Source organism: Engystomops pustulosus, chromosome 3 (assembly GCF_040894005.1).
Source record: "Engystomops pustulosus chromosome 3, aEngPut4.maternal, whole genome shotgun sequence".
NCBI classification, from domain to species: domain Eukaryota; kingdom Metazoa; phylum Chordata; class Amphibia; order Anura; family Leptodactylidae; genus Engystomops; species Engystomops pustulosus.
This window is the reverse complement of record NC_092413.1, coordinates 109,904,092-109,916,840: the sequence shown is the minus strand read 5'-3', so window position 1 is coordinate 109,916,840 and position 12,749 is coordinate 109,904,092. Positions and strand designations below refer to the sequence as shown.

Genomic DNA, 12,749 nt, shown 5'->3' with positions numbered 1-12,749 from the left:
TCAGGATTATTTTGATGGTGATGAAACTGTCCCTGCATTCTTACCACATTACACAGCTAATAACAAGTGAAAAACTGCCATTATTTGTAGCACAATGAAATGATTATGTCTTACAGTCAAGTCAAACAATCGCAGCTCTGGCAGTCTGAACAAGCTTGCTCCTTGGAGGAGGAAGGAAAAGGAGCTTCCTATAGAGTAGTAACAATGTGTGTTCCAGCAGACTTCTAAGACAGCTCGGGTGCTTCTCCGAGATTCCTATTCCTGCAGGACTACATTGCTTTGCTTCAGTTTCCCCTTTCATGTTGATGAACTCTAAAGAAAGTCAACCTTATGGCAGTCTGCATCAAATTTTCATCTTTTAAATTAACACTGTTTTTACTGTATTATTGGGGATTTTAGGAGCCGAAAAAAAAAAAGGCTTGTATCTTTCATTTTCCTCACCATAAAGGGAGTCCTCACCCAGGGTATAGCGACCAGGTACTCACCCAGACAATAGGCACCCTACACGCCAGGGGGATTGCAGATTTCTTCCAGGGCAGCCTAGGGGTCCTTTCAGCACAATCTAACACTGTGCCTGTCAGCCTATGAAGAATGCTGGCTATATAGAGGGCAGAGGACTGACTATATACTGGGGGAATGATGACTGGCTATATGGCGGGGTTTGAATAGCTATATACTGGAGGGGGGCTGTAACCAATATATTTCCCATCCTAGGCCTATACTTGAGTCAACAGGTTTTCCCTAGGAGCCATGGCTTATACTCGGGTTGGCTTATACTCAAGTATATATACGTCACCTGCACTATAAATTAATTTAAAACATTTGAAAGTTTAGTAACACTTGAAGATAGGTTATAAACTACATTGAAACATTTATTATAAAAATAATATTATTATTATTATTATTATTATTATTATTATTATGGCAGCCTGCAGATCAAGCAGATACAAAGCAGTCTGTTGTGAGGTTATTTTTTTTTTTCTTTACAGTAAGAACTCTGCTGTTCTTTACTATCATTCCTGTCTGAACATCCCCTCAAACCACCGAGAGGGGAGTGGTTATTCCACTCCCCTTTAATACCCCAAAAATATGGACAATTAAAAATGCCCCAACTTGCTTACAGGAAAACTTTCTTGCCTGCTGAACAATAGTTTCTTTCCCTTTACTAACAAATGGACCGCTCTGCCTACTGTGACCTCTGGGGAATCTCTGGGAAATTATTGAACTTTCGTCTCAGTCTGCAATGGGCACCCTAGGAGTTAGCAAAAGCTGTTTGCAAAGCCTTATTGTTAATCCTTATTCCCTTGACAAACCAAAATTTTTAAAATCCTATTGTCACAAGAATGATAAAAACACTTTGTCTAGGGTTACGATTACAAAACATCCCTGCCATTTGCTACAATAATGGCTCTGCTCTACACTGTAGGACTAGAGACACCAGCTTCATAGACTTCATTACATAAAGGCTGTTTCTCACTTCCACATATCCCCTGATATATATAACCCATTATAGGGTTTGATAGATAGCTTGTTGCCACAGGGTATAAAACATAGTGACGTTTTAAGGTCACTGAGACTTTTATCGGTTGACACAAGCTTCTTTTGGCTCTGTTTGCTGTTGCGTCTAATTGTGAGCGTTATGTGTGAACCCCAGAAAAAGGATTAATGGAAAGAAGGAATGGACCATAACATGTTGGAATTTCTGCAGTTCACAGACACAGTTGTTTCTTAAAAGTCCAAGGTGAGAACCGTCCCCTTTACATTTTCCTGTATCAGCACAACAGTTAACGGGTTAGATCTGCAAGTTAGCCAGGAACACGTCACCATTTCACCAAGAGGAGCCGTTTTTTTTAGCTGGTAGACTTGCAGCTTCATGATTTATTGGTACTCAATACTCTATCTATTCACTACTTTTTTGAACACTTAATGATGAATGTGATAGTTTGGTTATTTAAAAAAAAAAAAAAAACCTAAATCTGAGGTCTTTTTCTAATAAAATGTTCCTGCCTTTATCATCAAACATTAATTTGTCTTTGGGTCCATACACATAAAGCAATATCAAATTTATAGGTTTTTTTTTTTATTATTAAGTTCTTTTCATAACCACCTTCCAAGCGCCATAACTTTTGAAATTTTTCTGTCAATTTGGCTGTGTGAAGGATTAATTTTTGGTGAAAAGAACTATAGATTTTATTTGTACGCACTTGGAGTTCATGAGGTTTTATATCGCTATTAAATATAATTTTTTTGTGCGATGTTTGAAATTTAAAATTTTGTTACTTATAAAAAGTCTTTTTTGCAGAGATCGAAAAGATGTTCCAGAATTTTCTAGAAAGCCACAGGTTCTCAGTAACCAATACATGTCTCAGCTGATCGCAAAGACAACACAGCTATCACGTTTGTCACTCTATTAATATTATTACTGCACAATGGTAAGGATTACTTATACCTGGCAAAGACATAACATACAGAAAAAATAAACAATACATGCTCTTGATCACACTTAAAATAGCAAAAGTAAAACTTGGGCAATAGACAATTACATTCCTGCGTATGTTTTCATCTCCAGAGGATCGGATGGCTACAAGAAATATTACATACACAGGCCAAGAATTTCTCCCCAATAGGCACAGAATGCCACTTTAATGCTCTTCTCCGTTGTTTAATTAACTGCAGCGGAATGTGGAACTGAAGATGACCTATTTCATGTGCGAACATCACACAATGGCAGCATGCATTGTCCAGCTGGGTCTGCTTGTCAGGAGAATTATGGGAGGCTCAATAATGTGTATGAAAGATTTCACTGTAATAAGCACATACACTGCCACAATGTAAAAGGGAAAAGAGGCTTGTTATAAACTTACGTTCTTCCTCTTTAGGATCTAGCTGTGTCACGCTGACAGATAACCGATCAACACGTTCTTGTAGGGAGTTCACTCTGAAGGAGAAACTGTGGGCCTCATTGAAGAGCTCCCCAAATATGTCTTCTGCATATTTACCTTGAACACAAATGGAAAAACATTACAGCAAAACATTTACTTTGCCAACATAAATACTTTATGGGAATGTGTGAAAATCACTGATAACATTTAGACGTGAAAAACTCTTGTCCGAGTAAGACAGTGGTAAGTGTGGAACAAGGAGAGTGCAACAGATAATACTTAAAGAACCATCCACAGCTGTAATTTAGGGGATAACCTATGCTAGAGAACGGTTAAAACGTCATTATAAATAGTACAACACAAAGTATACTTGGGGCACAGTTATACTAGACATATGCTGCACCAGATTTATCACTGTGTCTGATGCCGGATGATACATCTTATGTACTATAACACTGTCTAGTCCTACTTTGCACCTCATATTATGGCACACACAAGAAAAGCCATCCCAACTTTCATGAAAGCACACCCCCTTAGTCGTAAAAGGGTCTAAACCCTTGATAAATGTGGCAAAAGCTATTTAAGATGATTTGTAATTTGTACCAAAAATGCTACCACCTAAAAGCAGAGTTAAGTATAATTTAAACTCTGAATAAAATAAGTTTCCTTGTCTACAAAAATGATCTGTGTCTCTTGATACAGTTACGGGTAACACTCATTTCTGTTCCTGCTTACCTTATTGACTTGAGTATAAGCCGAGGGTGGGAAATGCATTGGTCACAGCCCCCCCCCAGTATACAGCCAGCAAGCCCAAAGTAGTATAAAGCCAGCCAGCTCCCAGTAGTATATAGCCAGGCCAGTCTGCCCCCATGTAGTTTACAGTCAGCCCCCATGTAATATACAGCCAGCCAGCCCCCAGTAGTATATAGCCAGCCAGCCTCCATGTAGCATAGAGCCAGCCGGGCCCCATGTAGCATAGAGCCAGCCGGGCCCCATGTAGCATAGAGCCAGCCGGGCCCCATGTAGCATAGAGCCAGCCGGGCCCCATGTAGCATAGAGCCAGCCGGGCCCCATGTAGCATAGAGCCAGCCGGGCCCCATGTAGCATAGAGCCAGCCGGGCCCCATGTAGCATAGAGCCAGCCGGGCCCCATGTAGCATAGAGCCAGCCGGGCCCCATGTAGCATAGAGCCAGCCGGGCCCCATGTAGCATAGAGCCAGCCGGGCCCCATGTAGCATAGAGCCAGCCGGGCCCCATGTAGCATAGAGCCAGCCGGGCCCCATGTAGCATAGAGCCAGCCGGGCCCCATGTAGCATAGAGCCAGCCGGGCCCCATGTAGCATAGAGCCAGCCGGGCCCCATGTAGCATAGAGCCAGCCGGGCCCCATGTAGCATAGAGCCAGCCGGGCCCCATGTAGCATAGAGCCAGCCGGGCCCCATGTAGCATAGAGCCAGCCGGGCCCCATGTAGCATAGAGCCAGCCGGGCCCCATGTAGCATAGAGCCAGCCGGGCCCCATGTAGCATAGAGCCAGCCGGGCCCCATGTAGCATAGAGCCAGCCGGGCCCCATGTAGCATAGAGCCAGCCGGGCCCCATGTAGCATAGAGCCAGCCGGGCCCCATGTAGCATAGAGCCAGCCGGGCCCCATGTAGCATAGAGCCAGCCGGGCCCCATGTAGCATAGAGCCAGCCGGGCCCCATGTAGCATAGAGCCCGCCGGGCCCCATGTAGCATAGAGCCCGCCGGGCCCCATGTAGCATAGAGCCCGCCGGGCCCCATGTAGCATAGAGCCCGCCGGGCCCCATGTAGCATAGAGCCAGCCGGGCCCCATGTAGCATAGAGCCAGCCGGGCCCCATGTAGCATAGAGCCAGCCGGGCCCCATGTAGCATAGAGCCAGCCGGGCCCCATGTAGCATAGAGCCAGCCGGGCCCCATGTAGCATAGAGCCAGCCGGGCCCCATGTAGCATAGAGCCAGCCGGGCCCCATGTAGCATAGAGCCAGCCGGGCCCCATGTAGCATAGAGCCAGCTAGCCCCCATGTAGCATAGAGCCAGCCAGCCCCCATGTAGTATAGAGCCAGCCAGCCCCTAGTAGTACACAGCCAGCCAGCCCCTAGTAGTATACAGCCAGCAACCCCATATAGTATACAGCCAGCCAGCCCCTAGTAGTATACAGTCAGCATGTCACCAGTAGTATACAGCCAGCCTGCCCCCAGTAGTATACAACCAGGCAGCCCCTAGTAGTATACAGCCAGCCTTCCCCCTTGTAGTATACAGCCAGCCCCTAGTAGTATACAGCCAGCCCCTAGTAGTATACAGCCAGCCCCTAGTAGTATACAGCCAGCCCCTAGTAGTATACAGCCTGCCCCTAGTAGTATACAGCCTGCCCCTAGTAGTATACAGCCTGCCCCTAGTAGTATACAGCCTGCCCCTAGTAGTATACAGCCAGCCCCCCCCAGCACTTAAAAAAAATTAAAAACTTATATACTCACCCTCTGATGCTCAGCGCGGCTTCCCGATGTCCGCGCGGCTCCCCGATTTTGGTGCGGCTTGTCTTGTTTCTTCGCGTGGCTCCTCCTCTTTCTTCTGTCTTCTTTAACAGCCGGCAAGGACGCAGCCATGTTTCCTTCCAGCAGGCGCATACTATGATGCGGCCGCTGCTGACGTCATAGTATGCGCCGGCAGGCCGGAAGATAACATGGCCGCGTCCATGCCGGCTGTTAAAGAAGACAGAAGAAAGAAGAGGAGCCACGGGGAAGAGAGAAGATGAGCCGCGTCAAAAACGGGAACATCGGGGAGCAGCAAGGAGCATCGGGCCGCTGGAGAGTGAGTATATAAGTTTTTTTTTCCTTGACTCGTGTATAAGCCGAGGTGAGGTTTTTCAGCACATTTTTTGTGCTGAAAAACTTGGCTTATACACGAGTATATACGGTATATTTAAACTATCAACTATACACAGAGAAGAATGGACATATACTTACTCAGACTACTAAGTTGTCTAATAATATTTGCCAGTGATATATTGGTCACACATTCCAATTCATTTTTGATCCCCCTCGGCAGGGCAGTGTGGCACAGGTGCCTGGGATCGATGTTTCTTTTAACGAGCGGCATTCTTGGTCAAAGAAGATCTCTTCTTACCTGAAAGAACACAAATATATATGACACTTCAGTGATCGTGTCTAATATCATCACATAAAGTACATCACATAAACACATTTTTATTGACCAGTTTATTTATATTTTTGAGTACTGAAATCCCTCACAATTTAGTTGATGACTATTGAAAAGGTACCAAGCTCTTACATTTCTTTATTTTCAGCATAACAAAATCTCCACCACCCACTCCCACATCACAAAATGTCTATGGAAACAGTAGCTGAGCCATCTCATACCAGACTAGCATATTTTAATTAAGTGCTGCCAAATGGCAGAATACATTCGTGAATATGCGAAATAATGATGACGCATGTGACAATAGCGACCACACATATGGATTATTACATTAGTATAGTAGTGTGATTTAGAACTAGAATTTAGACTAGAATCCCCTACTCCTTATGTTACTGATGCTCCCTTCATGCCCTTTAAGGGAATTGGTCGCCAGGCTTGGAGCCTGTGAATCACAATAATCTCATCCACCCCCAAATTTGGTAATCTTAGTCCCTTCTCGTGCACCCTCTTGCTGCACTATATAGTAAATGCTATAGCGGAAGTAATTTGTCTGAAAAATTAGCTATCAATTTCTACCAATAGAGGTAAATTATTATTCAATATGAGGGGCTCTCCATGCCAAGTGTCCGTTGAACTGACCTTTCACTGGCTCAGCGATGTGCTCAAACACCTTAAATCAGATATCCTATGGTGAATACATACATGTATTTATCAAATTTTTCATATTTCGATGATGTAATGCTTGTATTATGTATTGATTCGGACTGACTAGTTACATGCTGAGTCATGTGACAGACACCACCCCATACATATAATCCAGCTGTGTTTTATACTTGGAGGAAGAAAGCAGGGGCTAGGCTGGAATATAATGAGCCATTTATAGAATCAGTAGTAGATGTAAATTTGTGTATGCAGTTACAGTGAATCCTTGCTTCCAGTTCGCTCGTCTCCATGAATGGCAGAAGCTTAGTTTGGCAGTGGTTTCCTATTCACAGTGCAGCACTGGGAAAGCCCAACAAGCAATAGCTTCTTTCACATGACTTTAACACGATCTGCTGTTCTGTCCGGCGGAAACTTGATGCTAATTAAATAATGCATCATGTCAGGAGCGCTCACAAAGAGAGACAGAGCTCTAGTGTGTAAACATGCCAGGCTGAAATCCCAACACAATGCCAGTGTTTAGAATACAGCCAGCCATAGACATAACAGACAAGCAAAAATGGAACATAAAGACATACAGACAAACATACATACAATCCATTACTATTGGCTGCCCGATTCTTACATGTGCAAGACAGGATATTTTTGTGCAAGTCAGCCAAACTAAAGTGATCTGCATAACTGATGCACTATGGCCCATCAATAAGACGTAGTGAACATGTTGTTAGGTGAGCAGTGAAAAAAGGGTTAAAAGGGTTGTTATGTGCTGGGTACAAAGGCAAGGTTCATAGATATAGGGTATTTTGCTTGGCTTAATGCTTTACATGCTTTGGACAATGCCAAAATGTAACATAAAGGGTGGCTGAAAGTAACATTGGAGGGTCATTGCTTAGCATTAGAATACAGGTAGATACTTTAGTACTATCATTTAAGGGCTGCTATGGACCCTGGGCAGTAGCTTTGCAGCAACAGTGCATAAAATCCCCTTGACGCAAGCCATCAGTATTACTGGGTCCAGCTCAGAACAATTCATATACATTATGACATACATATGTACTCTATCCATTGCATCCATTTAAAAAAAACAAAAACACACAACTACGTATTTTCCCCTTACGTTTAGTAATTGTTAGAGTGAAGCCTATTAGTACATGGTAATTTGTGCACTGGATAGGTTATTTACTGCAAGAGGTCAAAATGCTGTCAATGGTCATAGAGGATTTCAGAAGGAGGCCACCAGCTCTTATACTGGTCTTATTGTACCCAGAAGCCAGGACAATTGAGGAGATTCGCTTGGTGATCACTTTTATTATATGTTTTAATAGGACAATCAGTTTTTATGCGACTGGTTTATATGTCATTGTAAGAGAAAGATGTATGCAGAATTATATACATAAACTTGCTTTCAACGGCAATACATAAAGGAAGAAACACAGTAAATACCATATTTGACACTAGAGGACACAACATTCACAACGGTAATCACATAATCTTAATAACTACGGTATGTTATAAAAGATGAAGACAAAACATGCAAAATAAATAATGGCATCACCATGTTACCGAGGCTCCACTGAAGAGGCTTAGTCATCAGTGAAATTACTCTGCACTTGCTGGGACGTATAAGTGCACTATAGCGTGTCACATTCAGAGAGACTCTGATTACCCCTAGATAGTGACCTCATGTAATTCGGTCTCTTGTGACATCCTGATGTACTGGTATCGTATCTCCAGCACGTAACCCAAAATTTTCCATAAGACACAACATTCCATATACAGTATTTTTTGGACTATAAGGCGCACCATCAATAAATGCCAGCTAAACCATCTAGGTTCATATATAAGGCGCACCAAATTATAAGGCACACCTGAGGATGTAAGGATGAATGGCCAGCAGGTGGCAGACCTGTGCACAGCTCAAGGCAGCTGTTGCCTGTAAGTATGGTTCGTATATAAGGCGCACCTTTGATTTCTGAGAAAAACAAAAGGATTTTTGTGTGCCTTATAGTCCGAAAAATACGGTAATGGTCAGTTGATGACGAACAAATTAAATGATACACACAAAAACTTTATGAAAAAAAGTCATAAGAATTTGTAAAAGATGATGCTATACATTTATCGTAACCATTACAGATAATACATGCTTTTTTAGGTAACCAGAATTGTCATGTTAATATTTCTATGAAATGGATATGCACATGGATTGAGTCAAACACTGATGTGCAATAAACAAAAGGGCATTATCAATCAAATCCATTACTTACTAGCAATCTATGCACACAATGTATAATTACTTTCCAGGACTATTAGTGTTAGAAGGCATCTTGCTGTCATACATAGATTTATGATATCCGTGTACACTGCAGATGATTCAACATTCTGAGGAAAGTGAATGGTAGCAGTAATCTTCAGACAGATACAAAAGCATAGCGTACGGAAAAGTCCATTATGTCTAATCTATTTTCTGGCAGCAACCAAACATTCAAGACTGTCTAAGGTCTAAAGTCTATGGGCTGCTAAAGATTATACTGGTTCCTGCACTGAAGAAGCACAACCTTTCTAAGCAACTCACATAAGAAAGTATAATAGGTCTATAACAAAGACCAAGGCAACAAATTTAAGGTGAGGCAATTATAAATAAAATTATGCTTTCATTTTTGGGCTTGAACTGTCTTTGATTTAGAAGAATTGGGTAAAACACACTTATTGGAAACCAGTCATATTTAGTCCAAAAAATAGCCAAAAACCTGTTACAGGTCAGTGACATGATCTCAATGATGTCCTGCTGTATGAACAAAGGGTCATGTTCACACACTATAATATACACTCAGGATGTACACCACCTGTAAGATCTAGTTACAGGGAAAAGAAAGAGATGAGGGAAGGGAAAAGTTGTGAGGGTGTACGCTAAAATATAACTTATTAGTTCTTATAAAATGTGAAATAAAAACGGCCCAAGCACAGAAGAAGTGACTATAGCTTTGTGCTTTATCGTATTGTAATACAACTAAATTAGAAAAAAAGATTTTTGTGTCTAGGAGGCACTTTAGTGGGGTCTCGACTGAGCACATACACAAGACCTTAGGAAAAATATTTTGACGTGCTCAAACATATGGGAATAGAGTTTTGAGTAATGTTTTATTGTATAAATCAGATACATCATTTTAATCTACAGAGGAGCAGAGGAAGAATGACTGAGCATTTCAGTAACCATCTCCACAACCATTATTTATCAGTCAATGTGGAGCAACCTGACAGCAAGGGTAGCAAACTTTTCTGAGAAATGACTGCAATCATCTGAAGACGCATGACTTGCCAAGGTACCTCCGGAAGAACACTATCTTAGCTTTCAAAGTCAAATGTGTCAAAGTATAAAAAGAAGAGACTACTAAGATTTGTCATTGCTTACAGTGAGAAAACATTTCAAGTTATACTGCAGACATGAAATAAATGCAAACATGAAAGGCATATTTCTAAGGCTACATTCACACTGCAGTTGCCCGCCGTACCGTAGCTCGGCAGGCAACGGCGGCGCGCGGGGAGAGGAGGAGGTGAGCGCATTTCCCCCCCCCCTCTATAGGGATACATGGCGCTGTACTAAGGAGAAAGAAAGGATAGGACATGTTCTATCTTTTTCCCGGGTACGAAGCGGTACAGTGCCGCACGTGATCTTTCAAGTCTCAGGTTAAAGTCTGGACGGCTGCTTATAAGAGACCTAAAAGATTGCTTTGCCTTCTAGGTTAAATAACACACAGTGACATACCCGTGATCAGCCATGGGATACAATCCTCCATTTTGCTCATCTGAATGAGAAGCTTTGAGTACACAGAGGTTTGCAATATGCATAAAAGATTCTGCCTATACAAACATCAAACAAGTAGAGCACAACAGCTGGGAGGCAGTGTGTTTGCTATACAGAGCACAGGTAAAGAAAAGCAGCGGGAAGGGGGGGGAAACTTCATAGAGCAAAATCACAAGTATTGTTTGGGATCTTGTAATTATTGTGGCACTAAAAGCACAAGTGGCCCAGTAACCCAGGGCCGCTACAAGGAATTTTGTGGCCCCTGACTGGCAAATTTTGTGGGGTTACCCATGCACATTAGTTTTTCATCTCGTTCTAATACACCATATTGCAAACATATGTTTATAACCACCATGCCTCCCCAAGCCTCTTCAATTTTTTCTTAACCCCATCACTACTGCCCATCATAAATATATGTTGGGCGGTTGTGAAGGGTAGTATAGAGAGGGCTGACGGTCCATGCACTCTCCATACGCAGCAGGTGTTAGCTATACATACTATTCATAAAACAGGTTATAACTACCAGGAACTGCCGTGGATGGTGTCAGCACCGAACCCGTGACATAATTGCAGTTATAGCTGGGAGTCTACAAAAGGCTCCCATAGCTGTCATTATTCATTCAATATTAATTAAGATTAAGTAATATATCTATAATATCTATAATATACTACAATACAGTTGTACTGCAGCATATTGTATGAGTGATCAGATCCCCCAGGGTTCAAGTATCTTAGGGGGGGCTGAAATAATGGTAAAAAATGTTTTTTAAAAAGTTCTAAAAAAAATATATATATTGAATTGCTCCCCTTTCCCTAAACAAAATAAACACATAAAATATAAAAACAATTATTCCCAGGGATGAGCCCCGTAGAAGAAAATAGGGCCTAAAAGTACAAACGCGACTTTTTTGCCATTTTGCCTCCAATAAAAATTTGAATAAAAAGTGACCATGGGGACCAAAATGGTATCAATTAACAATTCCCTTTCCACAAACAATAACACCTAACACAGCTCCGTACACTGAAGTATGAAAACGTACAAGTGTCAGAATATGGCGATGCAATGTATTATTTTCTTAATGCAAGGTTTTTGATTTTTTTTTAATAGTATGGAGACTAAACTATATAAATTTGTTGTCTCATGATCATACTGATCCAAAGAATAACAGAGCAGTGCTATCTTAACTGCACATTCTTCCACCTTTGGAATTTATTTCCAGCTTCCCAATAAATTGCACAGAATATTAAATTGTGTCTCTAGAAAATATACCGTATTTTTTGGACTTGAAAAAATCTTTCTAAAAAGTCCCTGCGTCTTATAGACCAAAAGGTCAGGAGGATCCAGCACTGCCCGACCTTCCTGACCCTGTAATGGAGATCGGGTGATGCCCTGATATAGAGAAGCACCCAATCTCCCAGCCAAGGCTTGATGATTCTCTAGACTAGCGCGAAACAGCCCGTCGCCAGGCACCGCTCTGCTATTGTACTTACCTCAATAAAGAAATCTTCGCGCATGCTGGTGAGTGCCGCTGAATCCTTTTTGGTTGATATATATGGACTGTTTGCTCTGGCTGAGCACCACCATTTGTATACTTTGTAAAAAGGCTACTCCACCCTGCTAAGATCCGTGCCGGATTTCACTGGAGACACGCTGCGTATATGTGTATGTCTGTGTATGCTGTGCTTTAGTGCAACCAACAGGGATATTTTAATTGGTGTAAAATATATTTTTCCTTTTTTTGGAAGCCTAAATCTGGGGTGCGTCCTATAGTAAGAAGCGTCTTATAGTCTGAAAAATACTGTAATTTCTCTAACATAAGCCAAAATCTAGTTTTCAAAAAAAAAAAAAAAAAAAAGTTTACTGCATGTGGAAGGAAAAAAGTGAAAAATAGAAGTGAAGAATAAGTCGGATCGTCCGACGGCCCGCCCCCCCGATTTGTGCCGCATGAAAGCCTGCACGTTTGCGCCACAATCCCATTTTAAATGCGGCACAAAACGGTAATCGTCTGAATATCTGACGTTTGTGTAGTCTGCGGACTCCAAGTAAATGAGCCCCAATATGTTAACACAAAGTTACCAAAACATTGAAACAATTACATTAACCCCTTCGCATACCAGACGTACTATTACGTCATGGTTCTGGAATGGTGCTGTTAACCTGTAAAGTGCCACAGTCGAACACGACCACTGTACCTAACATTGCTGCCGATGGGCACCGGCATCTCGGATGGCTGA

The 12,749-nt window shown here is 42.2% G+C and overlaps 1 protein-coding gene across 2 annotated transcripts in view; it reads right to left on the bottom strand.

The window, feature by feature from the left end:
* Window positions 1-12,749, bottom strand: part of WASF1 (WASP family member 1) — a 54,547-nt gene that overhangs the window by 23,448 nt on the left and 18,350 nt on the right. For both annotated transcript variants that reach the window (XM_072141794.1, XM_072141795.1), the window contains exons 2-3: window positions 5,860-6,019; window positions 2,865-2,999 (exon numbers count right to left, since the gene is read on the bottom strand). In XM_072141794.1, the coding sequence (XP_071997895.1) occupies window positions 2,865-2,999; window positions 5,860-5,992 (268 nt within the window). In that variant the 5' untranslated portion in view covers window positions 5,993-6,019. The remainder of the gene's footprint in view (window positions 1-2,864; window positions 3,000-5,859; window positions 6,020-12,749) is intronic.